The following is a 22,046-nucleotide window of genomic DNA, read 5'->3' as shown; positions in this document are numbered from 1 at the left end:
ATTAAGCTGACTTTGTAATAATGCCGCTTGGGGGTGTGTGTGAAAGCCCTAATAAGCAGGCATATACATAGAATGAAGGCTACTGCTAAGCTTGTAAGCCGCCCTGAGTCTTCGGAGAAGGGCGGAATATAAATGGAATTAAAAATAAATAAAAAATAAAAAAATGTGGTTCCTGATACCAGGACCTTTTCATTTCTTGGGGCTCTTTCAACCTCCAAGTACAGGGATTGCTGAGGAGGTGGGGAGGGGCAGAGATACAGTATTTTTTTGTAGATGGTGGCAAAATCTCGGGGCAGCACCACAGAGAACACCCTTCTTGCGGGGTCCTGGAGAATTTCTACCAGAGAGGAATAAAGCTGCCAATCCCCTGGCTGAACCACTGAGATCCTGTCACCGAATCACTGTCCAGGGTTGGGGGTTGGGTGGGGGGGGCAAGAGGGTGGGTAAGGAGTGGCTTTCCATGAGGGGCTAACTAAACCCAAGGGGTGAAGCAGAATGAAAACCCAAGGCCAGTGTTCCAGTATTTGAGGGGCTGTCACCAAGAAGAGTGTGTGGGGGGGTCAACCTGTTCTCCAATGCACCCGAAGGCCAGACAAGAAACAATGGATGGAAACTAACCAAGGAGAGAAGCAAGCCTAGAATTCAGGAGGAATTTCTTAATTCTGAGAATAATTAACCAGTGGAACGGCTTGCCTCCAGCACCTGTGGGTGCTTCATCACTGCAGGCTTTTAAGAAGAGACTGGACAGTGGCTTGTCTTGAAATGGTATGCGCTCTTCTGTTTGAGGGGGGAGGTTGGACTAGAAGACCTCCACGGTCCCTTCCAACTCTGTTACTGTGTTTCTGTTTCAGGTTTATCGCCCCGTTTCACACTGCTTTCTTCACTGGGCAACATTGAGAAGTGCCTTCAGGAGCTCCACCCTCCTCCATACGTTTTCTTTCTTTTTTTTATTGAAAAGTTTTTCAATACATTTTATCTTTAACAAAACAACCCCTCCCAGCCCTTCCCCCCCTTCCCAACCCAACCCAACCCTCCCCCCTCCTCTTCCCCCCTCCCCAACTTCCCAGAGCTAAATACAAGGTATAAAAGTAGAAACAATCATAATCTACCATGTGCTAATAACTGAGTTATTAAATCTACCGCACTTTAACTCTTGTAAAGTGACTACAAGCAATATAAATATCACATCAATACTTATTCAAATGCTAAATGAAACTTTTTAGTCCCATATTTATTCTGGATGTAATCAATCCATTTTTTCCACTCCACAATATATCTCTGTTGCGAATGGTCTTTCAAATACGCCGAAATCTTTGCCATTTCCGCCAGGTTGGAAACTTTTAGAGTCAAAGCTTTAACCTTTTTACAGGTCCACCATATATGAAAATACGTTGCATCTTCACCACCACATCTCCAACATTTAGGCTGGTAATTCGAATACATACTTGCTAATTTTTTGGGATCTAAATGCCATCTATAAAACATTTTATAAAAATTCTCTCTTAAATTTTGGGCTTGCGTAAATTTTACATTTCTCACCCAAATCTTTTCCCAAGTATCCATTGTAATAACTTCTTGAATGTTCTGAGCCCACTTTATCATGCAATCTTTAACAAGTTCTGTCTCTGAATCAATTTCTATCAATGCAAGATATATCTGTTTGATATGTGCTTGACCCTGATTTCTAATTTGCTTTACCAAATTTTCATCAGTCATTGAAAAACCAATTTTCTGACCTTCTTTCCACCTGGCCTGTAGTTGCCCATACTGAAACCAGGTTTGAACAATCTTTTCTCCTCGTAAAAAAATATACGGCTTCAAATGCCATACATTCCTTTCCAAACTTAAAATTTCCTTATATGTAGTCATATCATGTTTAAACCCAACATTTATATTTTCTATTGCATGTTTCGGTATTGCCCATAAGGGTATCTTATAATTTAACTTATGTCTGTACTTTTTCCAAACTCGCAACAGAGCATGTCTTAAAATATGCACCTTAAGCACATTATCCACCTTATCATACAATAAATATGCATGCCAACCAAATAACAAATCATGACCTTCAAGATTTAATAATCTTCCTTGTGTTAAATTAATCCAATCACTTATCGCTGACAAAGCAGTAGCTTCATAGTATAATTTAAAGTTGGGCATTTTGAGGCCACCTCTTTCACGCGTGTCCTGCATAATCTTAAATTTAACTCGTGGCCTTTTCCCTGCCCAAACAAATTTATTAATACCCTTTTGCCATTCCTCCAAGTTTGAGTCCTTTTTAAGAATAGGTATCATTTGAAATAAAAATAGAAATTTCGGCAAAACATTCATTTTCACTGCTGCAATTCTTCCCAATAAGGACAATTGTAATTTTTTCCAACTATCCAATTCTTTTTGAACTTTTCCCCATAACTTTTCATAATTATTTTTATATAACTTTGCATTTGAGGGTGACAAATATACCCCAAATATTTAACCCTTTTAACAATTTCAAATCCAGTTAACCCTTCTAAAACAGCCTTTTGTGATACTGTCATGTTCTTAGACAGCATTTTAGTTTTTTGTGTATTAACCTTGAATCCAGAAACTTTCCCATATTGCATTATTATCTCCATCAGGTCCACAACAGAATTTTCTGGCTGGGTCACCGTAACAACCAGATCATCTGCAAACGCCCTCAATCTGTAATCCTGATCTCTTATTTGAATTCCCTTAATTTTTCCCGAATCCCGTATTTTAATCAATAATATCTCCAATGTTAAAACAAATAATAGAGGTTGTTAGAGATTAAACTTGATTTGGGTGACAATATTATATAATGGAGTAAAAGCACCTTTAAGGAGTTAAACGGCCTAAGGGTGTGGCTGTAATTATTCCACATAAAAGAGAGTTAGATGTTACACGTAGTTGCTCTTGTATATGTGTTTGATGTTAGTGTTTGGATACCTCTTGTTCTCTTGTTTGCTAACTTGATATTTATTCTCTCAAGAATCAACTGCTTGCTACAGTGTATATTGTTTTTGATATTGGTAAGCAGCTTTTGTATTTTGATACTATGTTTTTTATGGACTGACTTTTATGTGCATGATACTGGATTGATACTTGGACTATTTCTTACTGTGTTTCTTTTTGTTGTCTGAGTAAAAATAAGTTATAAAACTCGTGTTAGTGCATTACTGTTTGCCTAAAAGTCCCAGTACAACTTCCACTGTGTATTAATAATACTCTGTTAAACAAACCATTTTTTCAACAACATATTATAACAATGGTTATGGGCCCAGATCCAGTGTGGTGCTGAGGACAGGCACAGTATTGTATTTATATTTTCTAACTGAGTTTTCAAATTCAGACAATGGCACAAGGACTATTCAATCCATTCTGCATTACCCAGCTTAATGGGTCAAACTACGTATCCTGGTCTACACAATGTAGTTTGCTATTACAAAATCAAGGTCTTTGGAAAATAGTCCATAATCCTCCTGATGTAACTGCCTGGGATCCAACTAATGAAGAAGATAACAAGAAGATTGTAGACTTCAATAAAGACAATGATAAGGCTTTATCTATCATTGGGCTAACATTAGGAGACCAACAGCTAGTCCATGTGCGTGGAGAAGAATCTGCTGCTAAATGTTGGGCTAAGTTGAAAAAGATTTTTGTTCGGGACAGTGTTGGTGCTCATATAAATCTTACCAGAAAGCTATTTAGAGCTAGACTGGAAAAGAATGGCGATATGTTAGCTCACCTTAACTTTATAAAAGCAACTTTGTTGGAACTGCAAGAAAAAGAACTTATTTTCTCAGAGCTTCACCAGGTTTACATCATTTTATCATCATTGGATGAGAGCTACGATGCCTTTGTATCGTCCTTGGAGGTTTTGTCCAAAGAAGACCTAACTGTTTCTTCAATAACTGGAAGGTTGTTGGAAGAATCAAGATGTCGTATGGAGAGAAAACAGTTGAGAGAGCCATTGCAACAAGAAATAAAGAAGACTGAATCTGCTTATATTTTAAGGAAATGCTTTAATTGTGGGTTAAAGGGACATATTGCTAAGTTTTGTCAGAATAGTAATTGTCAGAGAAAGGAAAGCCATAGAAAGAATAAAAAGCTGATTAATGTAGCTGTAGCTAATAGAACTACTAATAACCACAATTGGTGGGTGGTAGATAGTGGAGCTACACACTGTATTTCAAAAATAAAAAGGGATTTTGAGAATATAAGGTCTAGTAAAAAATATATTCCTATGGCTAATGGCTGGAGAGTCAAGGTCTCTGGAGAGGGTAAGGTTTACTGTTCATTTTTAAAACAAAATTTGGAAATGCTATATGTTCCCAGATGTGATTATAATCTATTATCAGTTAAGGCATTATTGGAAGCAGGTTTTAAAGTTACTTTCCAAGGGGAGGAATGTCTTATTCAAAAGAATGAAGTGAACTTAATAGCTAATATGAAAGATGGTTTGTTTGTAATTAGCAATGATCCTATTATAATGGCTACTACTTGTACAAATCAAAAACCACATGATGAATGTATTCATTTATTACATAGAAGATTGGGTCATGTGAATTTTAATACACTAAAAAGAACTGTAGCTTTGTCTAATGGGTTTAAGTTAAAGGCTTGTAAGAAATATCTGCAGTGTAACGTATGTGGTAGAGAAAAGAGCAGGGCAGCACCAGCTAATAGGTTAGATGGATTTAAAACCACAACTCCATTAGAACTGGTATTTATGGATTTGATAGGTCCTATGAAACCCAGTTTAGGGGGTGCTTGCTACATATTAAATATTCTAGACCATTATAGCAGATATGGGTTCTGTTATCTCCTTACGTCAAAAACTGAAACTATACAAACAATATCTAATTGGCTCAAGTTTGTACAAAGGAAAACTCAGTTAAATGTAAAAACCATAATAACAGACAATGGAACTGAGTTTGTTAATAAACAGTTCAATGAGCTGTTAGTTTCAGAGGGAATAGAGCATAGACGTACAGCTCCTTATAGACCTCAGCATAATGCATTTGTTGAACGGAGGGGCCAAACATTGCAAGCTATGATTAGATCTATGATTGAAGATTCTGGTTTACCTGATAGCTTATGGGGAGAAGCAGCAAAATGTGCTAATCATATTTTAAACAATGTGGTTAGTTCAGCTACAGGTAAAATTCCTTATACCTTATGGTATAAGAGAAAACCAAATCTTAGTTATATTCACACATTTGGGACACCTGCTTGGGTACATATTCCAAGTTCAATAAGAAATAAAGGAGAACATAGAGCTAAACAATTATTTTTTGTTGGCTATGAGTTAAACCATAAGTCTTATCGGTTCTGGGAGAAAGGTACTAAAAACATTTATTGTAGTTCTAGCGCTGTTTTTCAAGAACAGTCAGGCTGGGAAAGGGTAGAAGATATTGTATATATTCCCCAACAAGATTTAACTAACTCCTCAAATGAAAGTGATAATGAAGAGGAGGAACCTGCTAGAGAGATCAAACAAGAACCACTGATAGTGGAGACAGGAGAGGAAGAAGATAATAATGTAAATGTACCTATAAGTCCAATAATTCTCAGAAGGTCTAACAGGGAAAGACGACAGCCTGATCGTTTCGAGGCAGGTTTAATTTGTCAAATAGACATTGAACCTTCTAATGTTGAAGAAATAAAAATGTATCCTGAGAATGAAAGAAAGAATTGGAAAGTAGCTATGGATAAAGAAATAAAGTCTTTGCAAGATCTTAATGTTTATCAAGAGGTTAAAATACCTAAAACAGAAAAGTTAATTGGATGTAAATGGGTTTTTAAACTGAAAGAAAGTGTTACAGGAGAGGTAATACATAAAGCAAGATTAGTTGCTCAAGGATTTGCACAGAATAATAGTGATTATGATGAAGTATTTTCCCCAACGTTAAGAGCTTCCACTCTTAGGGCTGCTTTAGTTTGGGCAGCAAATAAGAATTATAGTATAAAACATGTAGATATTGAAACTGCTTATTTGCATGCAACATTAAACCATGATATATATATGAAAGTTCCATCAGGAATAGAAAGTAAGGTAGGGTACTGTTGGAAACTGAATAAGAGTTTGTATGGTTTAAAACAGTCAGGTTATGAGTGGAATAGATGTTTAGTAAAAGAGTTAAATAGTTTGGGATTTAAAGCTAGTATTGCAGATCCTTGTTTATTTATAAAACAGCAAAATAGTGAATTATCATTGTTATTATTATTCACTGATGATATTGCTATTATAGCAAAAGATGAAACAGAAACTGAAAGAATAATTTCAGGGTTAAAAAGAAAATTTAGAGTAAAAGATCTAGGAGCTATTAGTCATTATCTAGGGCTGGATATTGTCAGGACTAGTAAAGGATTTAAACTGTCTCAAGCTAAGAAAATTAATGGTTTGCTGAAACGTTATAATATGGAAAACTGTAAACCAGTAAAAACACCTATGGTTCAAGGTTTTGAGAGTTCAGCAGATAACAGCAATGTCTTTGATAAAAAGATATATCAATCATTAATAGGCAGCTTGATGTATTTATGTAACTGGTCAAGACCTGACATAGCATTTACAGTTAATCATTTAGCTAGATATTGTGAGAATCCTACAACCAGATGTTGGCAAGGTGCGAAAAGAGTTTTAAGATATTTGAAGCACACCATACATTATTCTCTATATCTAGAGCCAACAAAGGAATTGGAACTAAAAGCATTTGCAGATGCTAGTTTTGCATCTGATACTGTAACCAGAAAATCCACTTCAGGATTGGTTGTATTATTGGGAAACGCTTTAGTAGGATGGAGGTCTAACAGACAGAAGCATATAAGCTTATCAACAACTGAATCCGAATTTTCTTGTTTATCTTTATTATGTACTGAGCTATTGGTATGGAAACAATTATTGTTTGATATGGGTTTAAATTGTAATGAACCAATAAAAGTATATGAAGACAATCAAGCAGCTATAAAATTAGCAACTAATGCTGCAGTGAAAACTAGATCAAAACATACGGATCTACGGTATCTAAATGTCAGACAATGTGTTAAAGATAATTTGATTAAACTGGAATATTGTGCAACTGAAGATAATATTGCTGACCAGTTTACTAAAGCTCAGGGTGCTATAAAGCATAAATCTGTTTGTGATATGTGTAATTTGAGATTGTGAAAATATATGTATAATATGCCACCCAAAAGGGGAGATTGTTAGAGATTAAACTTGATTTGGGTGACAATATTATATAATGGAGTAAAAGCACCTTTAAGGAGTTAAACGGCCTAAGGGTGTGGCTGTAATTATTCCACATAAAAGAGAGTTAGATGTTACACGTAGTTGCTCTTGTATATGTGTTTGATGTTAGTGTTTGGATACCTCTTGTTCTCTTGTTTGCTAACTTGATATTTATTCTCTCAAGAATCAACTGCTTGCTACAGTGTATATTGTTTTTGATATTGGTAAGCAGCTTTTGTATTTTGATACTATGTTTTTTATGGACTGACTTTTATGTGCATGATACTGGATTGATACTTGGACTATTTCTTACTGTGTTTCTTTTTGTTGTCTGAGTAAAAATAAGTTATAAAACTCGTGTTAGTGCATTACTGTTTGCCTAAAAGTCCCAGTACAACTTCCACTGTGTATTAATAATACTCTGTTAAACAAACCATTTTTTCAACAACATATTATAACAGAGGTGATAACGGACACCCCTGCCTTGTGCTCTTTTCAATATTACATACTTCAGTCAAACTATTATTTACTATTATACGGGCTGTTTGCTTTTGATATAATGCCCTGATTGGTTGTAGAAATTTATCCCCAAAATTCATTTTATCTAATACTTTCATCAAGAATTGCCAATCCAATTGATCAAAGGCTTTTTCAGCATCCAAAAAGATCAGCGCAGCAGGGATCTGGTTGTTTCTTTCCAGAAATTCCAACAAATCAACTATATGCCTCATGTTATTTTTCATTTGTCTACCACTTATAAACCCAGTTTGATCACCATGAATTACCTGTTGCAGTACCCTCATTAATCTATTAGCTAAAACCTTAGCAAATATCTTGTAGTCCATATTCAAAAGTGATATTGGTCTATAATTTCTTGCTTGAGTGACATCCTGATCTTCCTTCGGAATCAAAGAAATAAAAGCGGTTTTCCAAGACGGAGGCACCCCTCCTCCCATTTGAATTGTCTGAAACAATTCCCTTAATGGCTTTATCATCTCAGGCTGTAAATTTTTATAATACACGGCAGTCAATCCATCCGTTCCTGGCGCTTTACCCACTTTCAATTGTTTAATTGCTAAAAGAATTTCTTCCTCAGTTATCAATTGATTCATCTCTTCCTTTTGTTCTTGTGTAAGAACCGGAATACTAGCATTCCTCAAGTATACATCAATATCTTCTTCATTAATCTTATCTCTAGCATATAATTTAGAATAAAAATCAACAAAAGTTTCCTTAATAAGGTTCTGTTGATACACTACCTTACCCTTATGCTCTATTTTGTCTATATTAGAGGCCCTTTGCTTCTTCCTTAACATATAAGCTAACCATCTACCTGGTTTATTGGCATTACAAAAAGTATTATGTCTAGCAAACCGTAGATTAGTTGCCACCTGATCAGCCATTAACTTATCAAACTGTCCCCTTAATAAATTAATAACCTCTTTAATCTTCGCATCCGATGGATTTAAAATTAAGGCCTTTTCTTTTTCCCTAATTTCATTCTCTAATTCTTTCCTCCTGAATTCCAAATTACGTCTATATTTATTATTCATGTATATTAACACACCTCTCATGTAAGCCTTACTAGCATCCCAAACCATTTCCATAGAGGTACCCTTATTCATATTAATTTCAAAAAAAACCTTCATCTGTTTTTTACATTCTTCCACATTTTCCTGATTTCTAAGCAGGTTCTCATTTAGACGCCAGGAGCGCCTATCTCTGTTATCCTTATCAATCTCTAGCCAGACTGGGCTATGGTCAGACATAATTCTTGGACAAATCTTTATCTTCTTAATCCTAGAAAAGAAATCATTAGAAATTAATATAAAGTCAATCCTAGAAAAAGATTGGTGTCTATCGGAAAAAAAGTATAATCCTTTTCTTGTAAATTTCTTTCTCTCCAAATATCTCGCAGCTCCAAATCATCCTTCATCTCAAAAAAGGATTTAGGCAGTTTAGCATGACTTGGAGTACTTCTAAAAGAGCCACTCTTGTCCATTTGTACATCCAAGACACCATTCCAGTCTCCCATAAAAATAAAAGATTTGTAATCCAACTGAGAGATCTTGTTATGTAGTAAACTATAAAATCTGCTTGTTGTTGATTAGGAGCATATAATCCAACCAGAAGCGTTTTCTTGCCTTCTATTAACAAATCTATTATAACGTATCTTCCTTGTTTATCTGCTTCAATTAACTCCGCTGTCATAGTATTCTTAATATAAACAACCACTCCATTCTTCTTATTCATTGCAGAAGCAATAAATTGTGTACCCAGTCTTGAATTTAATAAGAACTTTTGGTCCGTAACTCTAATATGTGTTTCTTGCAAAATGTCCGCCCTTATTTCTGTTAACTTCTCATCCAGTTTTTCTGTTAGCTTCTCATCCAGGTTTTCATCTATAATCTCAGCTAGTTGCTGAGATTGCTTTTCCAAAGCTTCTTGCATCACATTCTGCAAATCTTTAACTGTCAGAGCTGGCGTGGGTGCAGGTGCAGGGGGCAATAAAGCTTGCAACGAAGACTGCTGCACCGGGGAAGTCCCCTCGCTTCTAAGAACTTTGGAAGATTTAGCTGCCATTTTCCCCCACTATTGCTTGCTACGCACTTTCACTTTCAAAGTCTGCAAAATCCATTGAGCTAAAGATCAAAAGTCCACTTTCACCTTAATCTCCTGTATCGCTCTGCCTGCATCCTCGATCTCCGAAATCCTTTCCTGCTGGCAGGGATGGTTGCGAACGCCTTGTTCTGCTCCTAAAAGCACGGAGAAGAAACGCTGCGCAGCCCGGAGCAAACCCAGGCTTCGGGGGGGCTCAATCCTTCAGCCGCCAAAACTTTAAGTTCTGGCGGCCCCGGAGAGCTCTACCCCTACCTGGGTACTCACCCCCTTCTCTTCTCCCGAGGAGGGGGCTTCCAAACCACCGAAACAGCTGATCGGCGCTGTTTTCGGCGGTTCTACAAAGCTGCGGAGCTGACAGCCTGGAAATGGCTGTCTTCGGCGACGCCTTGGCACCCGGGAGTCCTCCATACGTTGTCTTGTGCTACAGAGCGAGAAAATGGAGGAAGTCAATGCCCTGGTTTGTGTGGGGGGAGGCTTTTCTCTCCTCACCTCCCTCTTCTCCCCACAGCAACCCCCAGGAGGCAAGAGGGCTAAGCATCCAAAGGAGAGAAAGGCTTGCTGGAGAGAGGAATTCCGGGGGGGGGGGGTGTATCCTCGCTTCTCCCCTTTAGAGTTCCTTTCCTGTTTCGCCCTCCAGCTCATCCTGAGGGGTTTAAATTTTTATTAGGCTTTAGTTTTAAATTTCGGGGACTTTAATTAATTGTTTTAATCTGATTTTAATTTTTATATGTTTGTTTTAATCTTCCCTGTACACCGCCCTGAGTCCTCCAGGAATAGGGCGGTATATAAATTTAATAAAATAAAATAAATAAATAAATAAATCCTCATCAAAGAGCTTTTTTTTTCCTGGATGACCCTCCCCCATATTTTTCTGTCCCCCAATCTCTTTCTTACCCTCCTCTCCAATCCTCCTTGGAGAGATATCCCCACACTTTCCCAGGGTGCCCAACAGTTGCTTCCATTGTCATATTCCTACCTCAGAGCTGGTGGGACGGAGAGGCTGAGCTGGTCTGGATCTACCCTGTAGGCCAGAAGATCAGAGGGTCCCAGGCAGGAGGGGCTGAGCCCCAAAGGAACCCCAGGCAGCCCGCCGTCTCTCCAGGGCTCCCTCGGAAAGACTTAGAGGGTGGATTCCCCACCCCAACAAGCCTGATGCTCTTGGCTCCCAGGTGTTTCCCAAACTCGGAGTTTAGTCTCTTAAATTAACTTCAGCAATAGTCAGACTCACCTCTGAGCTAGTTTTAGACTGGAGTATTGCCTGTGACTGAATCTCTCCTTCATTGGGGGAGAAGGAAGCTTTTCTTGAAAAACAGGATCAGAGCAAGTTGAATCTTCTGGATGGAAATTTTTCCTGCATCTTTGTCTCTGCCCTGATCGATGGCAAGAAGAGAGGGAGGCTGGTTAATTTTTGAACAGCAGCTTTCTGAGGCAGAGGACTCAGGCTGAAGACCTCTAGAAGGCCCAGATGGACCAACTGGCCAGATTACCGTATATACTTGAGTATAAGCCGACTCGAGTATAAGCCGAGACCCCCAATTTCACCCCCAAAAACTGGAAAAAGTTATTGACTCGAGTATAAGCCGATCCGCCGTTCTGCAAGCCTCTGCCGCCAGCAGAGGCTCGATCCGCCATTTTGCAAGCCTGAATACACAGGAATACCCTGTGTGGCCGCGGCTCGTCGGCAGGTCTCCGTTCCTCCTGCCGACCTTTGGGGAGGTTTGGGCGCCTCCCCAAACCTCCCCAAACCTCGGCAGGTCTCCGTTCCTCCTGCCGACCTTTGGGGAGGTTTGGGCGCCTCCCCAAACCTCCCCAAACCTCGGCAGGTCTCCGTTCCTCCTGCCGACCTTTGGGGAGGTTTGGGCGCCTCCCCAAACCTCCCCAAACCTCGGCAGGTCTCCGTTCCTCCTGCCGACCTTTGGGGAGGTTTGGGCGCCTCCCCAAACCTCTGCAGGTCTCCGTTCCTCCGCGCAGACCTGCCGACCTTTGGGGAGGTTTGGGCGCCTCCCCAAACCTCGGCAGGTCTCCGTTCCTCCTGCCGACCTTTGGGGAGGTTTGGGCGCCTCCCAAACCTCCCCAAACCTCGGCAGGTCTCCGTTCCTCCTGCCGACCTTTGGGGAGGTTTGGGCGCCTCCCCAAACCTCCCCAAACCTCGGCAGGTCTCCGTTCCTCCGCGCAGACCTGCCGACCTTTGGGGAGGTTTGGGCGCCTCCCCAAACCTCGGCAGGTCTCCGTTCCTCCTGCCGACCTTTGGGGAGGTTTGGGCGCCTCCCCAAACCTCCCCAAACCTCGGCAGGTCTCCGTTCCTCCTGCTGACCTTTGGGGAGGTTTGGGCACCTCCCCAAACCTCCCCAAACCTCTGCAGGTCTCCGTTCCTCCGCACAGACCTGCCGACCTTTGGGGAGGTTTGGGCGCCTCCCCAAACCTCCCCAAACCTCGGCAGGTCTCCGTTCCTCCTGCCGACCTTTGGGGAGGTTTGGGCGCCTCCCCAAACCTCCCCAAACCTCGGCAGGTCTCCGTTCCTCCTGCCGACCTTTGGGGAGGTTTGGGCGCCTCCCCAAACCTCCCCAAACCTCGGCAGGTCTCCGTTCCTCCTGCCGACCTTTGGGGAGGTTTGGGCGCCTCCCCAAACCTCGGCAGGTCTCCGTTCCTCCTGCCGACCTTTGGGGAGGTTTGGGCGCCTCCCCAAACCTCCCCAAACCTCGGCAGGTCTCCGTTCCTCCTGCCGACCTTTGGGGAGGTTTGGGCGCCTCCCCAAACCTCGGCAGGTCTCCGTTCCTCCGCGCAGACCTGCCGACGTTTGGGGAGGTTTGGGCGCCTCCCCAAACCTCCCCAAACCTCGGCAGGTCTCCGTTCTTCCTGCCGACCTTTGGGGAGGTTTGGGCGCCTCCCCAAACCTCTGCTGGTCTCCGTTCCTCCTGCCGACCTTTGGGGAGGTTTGGGCGCCTCCCCAAACCTCCCCAAACCTCGGCAGGTCTCCGTTCTTCCTGCCGACCTTTGGGGAGGTTTGGGCGCCTCCCCAAACCTCGGCAGGTCTCCGTTCCTCTGCGCAGACCTGCCGACCTTTGGGGAGGTTTGGGCGCCTCCCCAAACCTCCCCAAACCTCGGCAGGTCTCCGTTCCTGTTTGGGGAGGTTTGGGCGCCTCCCCAAACCTCCCCAAACCTCGGCAGGTCTCCGTTCCTCCGCGCAGACCTGCCAACGTTTGGGGAGGTTTGGGGAGGCGCCCAAACCTCCCCAAAGGTCGGCAGGAAGAACGGAGACCTGCCGAGGTTTGGGGAGGTTTGGGGAGGCGCCCAAACCTCCCCAAAGGTCGGTAGGTCTGCGCGGAGGAACGGAGACCTGCCGAGGTTTGGGGAGGTTTGGGGAGGCGCCCAAACCTCCCCAAACAGGAACGGAGACCTGCCGAGGTTTGGGGAGGTTTGGGGAGGCGCCCAAACCTCCCCAAACGTCGGCAGGTCTGCGCGGAGGAACGGAGACCTGCCGAGGTTTGGGGACGTTTGGGGAGGCGCCCAAACCTCCCCAAAGGTCGGCAGGTCTGCGCGGAGGAACGGAGACCTGCCGAGGTTTGGGGAGGTTTGGGGAGGCGCCCAAACCTCCCCAAACAGGAACGGAGACCTGCCGAGGTTTGGGGACGTTTGGGGAGGCGCCCAAACCTCCCCAAAGGTCGGCAGGTCTGCGCGGAGGAACGGAGACCTGCCGAGGTTTGGGGAGGCGCCCAAACCTCCCCAAACAGGAACGGAGACCTGCCGAGGTTTGGGGAGGTTTGGGGAGGCGCCCAAACCTCCCCAAACGTCGGCAGGTCTGCGCGGAGGAACGGAGACCTGCCGAGGTTTGGGGACGTTTGGGGAGGCGCCCAAACCTCCCCAAAGGTCGGCAGGTCTGCGCGGAGGAACGGAGACCTGCCGAGGTTTGGGGAGGTTTGGGGAGGTGCCCAAACCTCCCCAAACAGGAACGGAGACCTGCCGAGGTTTGGGGACGTTTGGGGAGGCGCCCAAACCTCCCCAAAGGTCGGCAGGTCTGCGCGGAGGAACGGAGACCTGCCGAGGTTTGGGGAGGTTTGGGGAGGCGCCCAAACCTCCCCAAACAGGAACGGAGACCTGCCGAGGTTTGGGGACGTTTGGGGAGGCGCCCAAACCTCCCCAAAGGTCGGCAGGTCTGCGCGGAGGAACGGAGACCTGCCGAGGTTTGGGGAGGCGCCCAAACCTCCCCAAACAGGAACGGAGACCTGCCGAGGTTTGGGGAGGTTTGGGGAGGCGCCCAAACCTCCCCAAACGTCGGCAGGTCTGCGCGGAGGAACGGAGACCTGCCGAGGTTTGGGGACGTTTGGGGAGGCGCCCAAACCTCCCCAAAGGTCGGCAGGTCTGCGCGGAGGAACGGAGACCTGCCGAGGTTTGGGGAGGTTTGGGGAGGTGCCCAAACCTCCCCAAACAGGAACGGAGACCTGCCGAGGTTTGGGGACGTTTGGGGAGGCGCCCAAACCTCCCCAAAGGTCGGCAGGTCTGCGCGGAGGAACGGAGACCTGCCGAGGTTTGGGGAGGTTTGGGGAGGCGCCCAAACCTCCCCAAACAGGAACGGAGACCTGCCGAGGTTTGGGGACGTTTGGGGAGGCGCCCAAACCTCCCCAAAGGTCGGCAGGTCTGCGCGGAGGAACGGAGACCTGCCGAGGTTTGGGGAGGCGCCCAAACCTCCCCAAACAGGAACGGAGACCTGCCGAGGTTTGGGGAGGTTTGGGGAGGCGCCCAAACCTCCCCAAACGTCGGCAGGTCTGCGCGGAGGAACGGAGACCTGCCGAGGTTTGGGGACGTTTGGGGAGGCGCCCAAACCTCCCCAAAGGTCGGCAGGTCTGCGCGGAGGAACGGAGACCTGCCGAGGTTTGGGGAGGTTTGGGGAGGTGCCCAAACCTCCCCAAACAGGAACGGAGACCTGCCGAGGTTTGGGGACGTTTGGGGAGGCGCCCAAACCTCCCCAAAGGTCGGCAGGTCTGCGCGGAGGAACGGAGACCTGCCGAGGTTTGGGGAGGTTTGGGGAGGCGCCCAAACCTCCCCAAACAGGAACGGAGACCTGCCGAGGTTTGGGGACGTTTGGGGAGGCGCCCAAACCTCCCCAAAGGTCGGCAGGTCTGCGCGGAGGAACGGAGACCTGCCGAGGTTTGGGGAGGCGCCCAAACCTCCCCAAACAGGAACGGAGACCTGCCGAGGTTTGGGGAGGTTTGGGGAGGCGCCCAAACCTCCCCAAACGTCGGCAGGTCTGCGCGGAGGAACGGAGACCTGCCGAGGTTTGGGGACGTTTGGGGAGGCGCCCAAACCTCCCCAAAGGTCGGCAGGTCTGCGCGGAGGAACGGAGACCTGCCGAGGTTTGGGGAGGTTTGGGGAGGTGCCCAAACCTCCCCAAACAGGAACGGAGACCTGCCGAGGTTTGGGGACGTTTGGGGAGGCGCCCAAACCTCCCCAAAGGTCGGCAGGTCTGCGCGGAGGAACGGAGACCTGCCGAGGTTTGGGGAGGTTTGGGGAGGCGCCCAAACCTCCCCAAACAGGAACGGAGACCTGCCGAGGTTTGGGGACGTTTGGGGAGGCGCCCAAACCTCCCCAAAGGTCGGCAGGTCTGCGCGGAGGAACGGAGACCTGCCGAGGTTTGGGGAGGCGCCCAAACCTCCCCAAACAGGAACGGAGACCTGCCGAGGTTTGGGGAGGTTTGGGGAGGCGCCCAAACCTCCCCAAACGTCGGCAGGTCTGCGCGGAGGAACGGAGACCTGCCGAGGTTTGGGGACGTTTGGGGAGGCGCCCAAACCTCCCCAAAGGTCGGCAGGTCTGCGCGGAGGAACGGAGACCTGCCGAGGTTTGGGGAGGTTTGGGGAGGTGCCCAAACCTCCCCAAACAGGAACGGAGACCTGCCGAGGTTTGGGGACGTTTGGGGAGGCGCCCAAACCTCCCCAAAGGTCGGCAGGTCTGCGCGGAGGAACGGAGACCTGCCGAGGTTTGGGGAGGTTTGGGGAGGCGCCCAAACCTCCCCAAACAGGAACGGAGACCTGCCGAGGTTTGGGGACGTTTGGGGAGGCGCCCAAACCTCCCCAAAGGTCGGCAGGTCTGCGCGGAGGAACGGAGACCTGCCGAGGTTTGGGGAGGCGCCCAAACCTCCCCAAACAGGAACGGAGACCTGCCGAGGTTTGGGGAGGTTTGGGGAGGCGCCCAAACCTCCCCAAAGGTCGGCAGGTCTGCGCGGAGGAACGGAGACCTGCCGAGGTTTGGGGAGGTTTGGGGAGGCGCCCAAACCTCCCCAAACAGGAACGGAGACCTGCCGAGGTTTGGGGACGTTTGGGGAGGCGCCCAAACCTCCCCAAAGGTCGGCAGGTCTGCGCGGAGGAACGGAGACCTGCCGAGGTTTGGGGAGGTTTGGGGAGGCGCCGAAACCTCCCCAAACAGGAACGGAGACCTGCCGAGGTTTGGGGACGTTTGGGGAGGCGCCCAAACCTCCCCAAAGGTCGGCAGGTCTGCGCGGAGGAACGGAGACCTGCCGAGGTTTGGGGAGGTTTGGGGAGGCGCCCAAACCTCCCCAAACAGGAACGGAGACCTGCCGAGGTTTGGGGAGGTTTGGGGAGGTGCCCAAACCTCCCCAAACGTCGGCAGGTCTGCGCGGAGGAACGGAGACCTGCCGAGGTTTGGGGAGGCGCCCAAACCTCCCCAAACAGGAACGGAGACCTGCCGAGGTTTGGGGACGTTTGGGGAGGCGCCCAAACCTCCCCAAAGGTCGGCAGGTCTGCGCGGAGGAACGGAGACCTGCCGAGGTTTGGGGAGGCGCCCAAACCTCCCCAAAGGTCGGCAGGAGGAACGGAGACCTGCCGAGGTTTGGGGAGGTTTGGGGAGGCGCCCAAACCTCCCCAAAGGTCGGCAGGAGGAACGGAGACCTGCCGAGGTTTGGGGAGGTGCCCAAACCTCCCCAAAGGTCAGCAGGAGGAACGGAGACCTGCCGAGGTTTGGGGAGGTTTGGGGAGGCGCCCAAACCTCCCCAAAGGTCGGCAGGAGGAACGGAGACCTGCCGAGGTTTGGGGAGGCGCCCAAACCTCCCCAAAGGTCGGCAGGAGGAACGGAGACCTGCCGAGGTTTGGGGAGGTTTGGGGAGGCGCCCAAACCTCCCCAAAGGTCGGCAGGAGGAACGGAGACCTGCCGAGGTTTGGGGAGGCGCCCAAACCTCCCCAAACGTCGGCAGGTCTGCGCGGAGGAACGGAGACCTGCCGAGGTTTGGGGAGGCGCCCAAACCTCCCCAAACGTCGGCAAGTCTCCGTTCCTCCGCGCCCTGCCTGCCTGCTTCTTTCCGCTGCGGAAAGAAGCAGGCAGGCAAGGCGCGGAGTTTGGGGAGGTGCGCGCGCACCTCCCCAAACCTCCCCAAACTTCGGCAGGTCTCGGACGGCGGTGGCTTGGGAGAGGTGCGGGCGATCCCGGAAGCACCAAAGCCTCGGCCGCGCACAAGTCCTCGGTAAGTTTTTTTTGTTGACTGGAGTATAAGCCGAAGTGGAATTTTTCAGCCCAAAAAGTGGGCTGAAAAATTCGGCTTATACTCAAGTATATACGGTATAACCCAGTATCTTAATAATAATAATAATAATAATAATAATAATAATAATAATAATAATAATAATAATAATAATAATAATAATAATGAGGAGGAGGAGGAGGAGGAGGAGGAGGAGGAGGAGGAGGAGGAGGAGGAAGAAGAAGAAGGAGAAGGAGAAGGAGAAGGAGAAGGAGAAGGAGAGGATCTTGGAGGTCATCTAGTCCAAACCCCTGCTCAGGCAGGAAGCCTTATACCATTTCAGGCAAATGGCTGTCCAGTCTCTTCTTAAAAACCTCCAGTGTTGGAGCATTCACCACCTCTGGAGGCAGGTTGTTCCACTGGTTAATTGTTCTAACTGTCAGGAAGTTTCTCCTTGGTTCTAGGTTGCTTCTCTCTTTGGTTAGTTTCCATCCATTGCTTCCTGTCCTTCAGGTGCTTTGGAGAATAGCTTGGCTCCCTCTTCTTTGTGGCAGCCCCTGAGATATTGGAACACTGCTATCATGTCACCCCTCACCCTTCTCTTCATTAAACTACACATACCCAATTCCAGCAACCGTTCCCTATATGTTTTAGCCTCCAGTCCCCCAATCATCTTTGTTGCTCTTCTCTGTACTCTTTCTAGAGTCTCGACATCTTTTTTACATCGTGGTGACCAAAACTGGATGCAGTATTCCAGGTGTGGCCTTACCAAGGCATTGTAAAGTGGTATTAGTACTTCACTTGATCTTGATTCTATCCCTCTGTTAATGCAGCCTAGCACTGTGTTGGCTTTTTTGGCAGCTGCAGCACACGGCTGGCTCATATTGAAGTGATTGTCTACTAGGACTCCGAGATCCCTCTCACAGTTACTACTATTGAGCAAGGTACCACCTATACTATACCTACGCATTTGATTTTGATCTATTAATGCTCCCTTCTGTTTCTGACAAAGAGCAGAATTGTTGGCTGTCAAGAGCCAATGAAATGGAACATTCCTGGGGATTACTGAGGAATAATCAAGCTGAAACTCTCCTTGCTCCGGTTAGAACTCCAATGGGATGTCATAGTCCTGGTTTCCCCCCACTGCTGAAGCCATTCAAAGGTGGCCAGCAGGGCTGTTCCCAAAAGGAACCTGTCCCAAATCAACATTCATTTACTTTAAACAATGATGCTAGACCTCTGGGAATCCTGTTGCTGGTGCAAGACAGATGGTGTTCTGTGGTGGTCTCTCATGAAAATAAGACAGAGTCTTTTCTACCTCGGGATGAGAGCCCAGAGCAATGTCCAAAGCTCCCTTTTATTTACAAGGAAATTCACTCATAGGATTGAGCTCGTGTACAACAAAAAATCCTACTCTCCCATTGGCTCTGAACCTGCATGATATTCCCCTGGCTTGGTTATGTCAGCTGCATTTTAATAGCCAACAATTAACTGATTGACCTTGTGCTGAACAGATGGTTTATCATGGCTTGTTTCAGGAGACTGAAAAACAATTGTTTCAGCTGCCCTTCTGCAGCCTGCAATAATTTCCCTACAGTGTTCCCCATATATTCCATACTCCAACTTTCACAACATTTCTTTTGATTTATACTCCAAAACCCCAGTCCCAACCGAGCCGTAAAGAAGAACCAGCAACCGTGGCTGATCTTGAAAGGCTGTGTCTGAGTGGCTAAGCACCAGGCAGCAATCAAGACAAATCACAAGCAAGATAAAATAAAAAAGGCACATCCTGAAAGGGGAAAATGGCAAACAGTTCCACACTGTTTCTGAGAAAATTACAAGCCTTTGTTGAGCGACACTTGGTTGAACTCAACTGAGGTGAGACTTCCCACATCCACCCTCCCTCTTGTGTGTCTTGCTTTTGAGTAGGAGAACAAGTAGCGGTTTCTTTTACTGCTGGCCTTTCCTCCCTGTTGTTGTCTGTCCCCGGGGTCTATGGAGATTCTCCGCCATCCAGGTCAGGGTTGTCCCAAAGGTGCTTATTCAAGAGGCAACTGGACTTTCTTTGTTTTTCTTTGAAGACGTTTCGCTTCTCATCCAAGAAGGTTCTTCAGTTCTAGTCCGGAACTAAAGAAGCTTCTTGGCTAAGTGAACCGTCTTCAAAGACAAACCAGAAATCCCAGTTGCCTCTTGAAAAAGCACCTCTGGGTCTGTCTCCAGGTGTTAGGCAATCAGGGGCAGAGGACAAGAGGGCCCCTCACTCCAATGCCCTTATCCTGCACCTGAAGTCCCCTGATCATCTTCTGAGGCAGGATTATGTTTTTTTTTCCACCAGTGCTTCCTGTTCTGGATTCTGCTTTTGCTAGGATTCAGACATATAAACTCCACGGATGGACTTATGCAGACCATTTAATTCATCAGGCATGCTGAACATTAACTCACAGTTATTGCGGAGATTCTTCTGAAACACGTTTCATAATCTATCCCATCGCGTAGTGTAAAAAAAAGAAAGGTAATTTCCCCATGTTGTAGGAAGCAGAAAGCCTTGTGGCTTTCTGGCTGGAATTCATCATAAGACAGCCCCTCTACACCTATGCAGGAAACCCAGGTATCCCAGATGGAAGTCCCACCCAGTGGCCAATCCGAAACACAGATATGACGAAGCAACTTAAAACTACATTTCCCAGAGGGCTATCCCTTAAGGCAGACATGTCAAACACAAGGCCCGGCGGCCGGATCCGGCCCGCAAAGTGGTTTCATGTGGCCCACGAAGCCATCCTGGAAACAGTGAGGGAACGGCCCCCACTGCCTTGGCCCTGCCCCAGAGACCCTCCTTCTGCCAGAGACCCTCAGATCTGTCCCACTCCTGCCCAGGCCCCCATAGGCACCCTTGATGCCAATGATGTAGAGCTGGCCATGCCCACCCAGTAGGCCACGCCCACTCTAGCCATGCCCACCCAGTAGGCCACGCCTACCCTGGCCATACCCACCCGGCCCCTTGAGGGCAACCGCAATGCTGATGCGGCCCTCAATGAAATTGAGTTTGACACCCCTGCCTTAAGGGGACAGTTCTTAATTCCTAAAATACTACTTGCTCTAACAGCACACGTCCCATATCACTTTTCTTGGACTCCTGACCCCTGATGTGTGTGCCCCTCAGTAGTAAGTCCAGTGGGGCCAAAGTGGCTGCCTGCAAAATGACAGGATTGTTGAACTTCTGAGATTTGTAGGTGTTGAAAAGTGGCTGGCTAGTTTCTTCTTCCCTTTGACCCCTCTTCAAAATGCTCTTTGTGGGGAAGGGGCTTTGAGGGGGTCCTGGCTGCAACTCTCAAGAGAGGCTCAGTCATTCACATCGGCTCCGTTCGCTCAGAAAGACACAAGATATGGGGTGGGTGTGGGTGGGGTCAATGAACGGGTTTTAACTTACACTCCAGGAAGACAATCCCAAACATCAAGAATGTGACAACGAGAGTTCCCATAGGAATCCACCACAATGAAGCTAAAGAAGGAGAAACATGGTTCCGATTAGACAGATGCCGAGTTCCCTGAAGTGGAGATGCTGAGCAATGGAAGCATTTCCCAACCTGCACTGGACTCCAGGAAGCTCCCCCCCACCTGAAAGACGCCCCTCCCAGCCTGAAGAGGGAACGGCCTGGAAGGGCAGAAGGAAGAGCCACAACCAAGGACCAGTCAGATAAAGGGGAGGCTTCAGCCTGGGCCAAGAAATCAGGTTAAGGAAACATGTCCAACATGCCTGGTTCACCTGAAGATAAATGGAGGCGGGGAGGGGGAAGCAAGTCCAGACTGCAAGATTCGGTCATTATATTTTTGTAAAAAGAATAACATCAATTCTTTTCCTCTGCTCTACCTTGTTGGGCTGATCCAAGCCCATCCTGCCTTGCTGAATGACATGGCATAACTCGTCCCATCAGAAAAGTCTTCCTCTCAGCTTCATTCCATACCTAGCCTATCTCCTGTCTTCATGCATATCGTATCATCTGAAATCATACCCTATCTTGTATATCTTCATATGTTTTCTCTCAGCTTCTAACTCCCCTGTCAGAAACCGCTTCTCTCCTGCCCTCCATCTGAAAGCTAGAGATGACACAGCGGAAATACCTCTTCTCCTCACACTTTCCCGCATTGGTGAAAAAATCTACTTCTACATGTCACAATCCCATCAGCCTCTCACCTGTTTCCTCCTTCCAGGCCAAGACCAGGGGCTCCTGCAAGCCTTCGTGCTCCAGGCGACACCAGAAACAGTCCCTCTCCTTGGGGTCAATCTCAATGCTGAGCCAGACATAATAGGTCCCATCCGAGTTGGGGGCCACGTTCCTAGGGAGGGTCTTGTTTTCCCAGATCTCTCCATCCCTGGTCCAGGTGGCCTGGATCTCCTTGGGGTAGAAGCCGTAGGCCTGGCAGATGAGGACCTCCAGGCTGTCATCCACCACCTTGCGAGTCACCTTCCCCACCGGGGGCTCTGCAGAAACAGCAACAACACAAATCCCAGGATTCTGAGAGTTTCTAGTAAGATGATTTCATAAGTGGGAAGACCTCTGTTTGGCCATCCTCAGCCACTATTCCCTGTCCTCTCCTGAGTCTCTGGGACCCTCAGAGATGGAGGCATTGGAGCTGTTTTCGATTGCGTAGAATTTGGGTAAAGTTGTCATTCTGTCCAAAGTAATTGCGCTGCCTGGGACTTTATTTTATTTATTTATAATGAGACTTATA

At 47.1% G+C, this 22,046-nt stretch overlaps 1 protein-coding gene across 1 annotated transcript in view; it reads right to left on the bottom strand.

Moving 5' to 3' along the window:
- LOC308661366 (major histocompatibility complex class I-related gene protein-like) overlaps positions 1–22,046 on the bottom strand; it is a gene marked incomplete at both ends in the record, with an annotated part of 37,594 nt that overhangs the window by 5,505 nt on the left and 10,043 nt on the right. The window contains one exon of the mRNA XM_081316287.1: positions 21,508–21,795. Within this exon, the coding sequence (XP_081172413.1) occupies positions 21,508–21,795 (288 nt within the window). The remainder of the gene's footprint in view (positions 1–21,507; positions 21,796–22,046) is intronic.

Source organism: Vipera berus, assembly GCF_964194415.1.
Source record: "Vipera berus genome assembly, chromosome: 2".
Lineage (NCBI taxonomy): Eukaryota > Metazoa > Chordata > Lepidosauria > Squamata > Viperidae > Vipera > Vipera berus.
The sequence above is the reverse complement of the archived record's forward strand: the minus strand, read 5'-3'. Positions and strand labels throughout refer to the sequence as shown.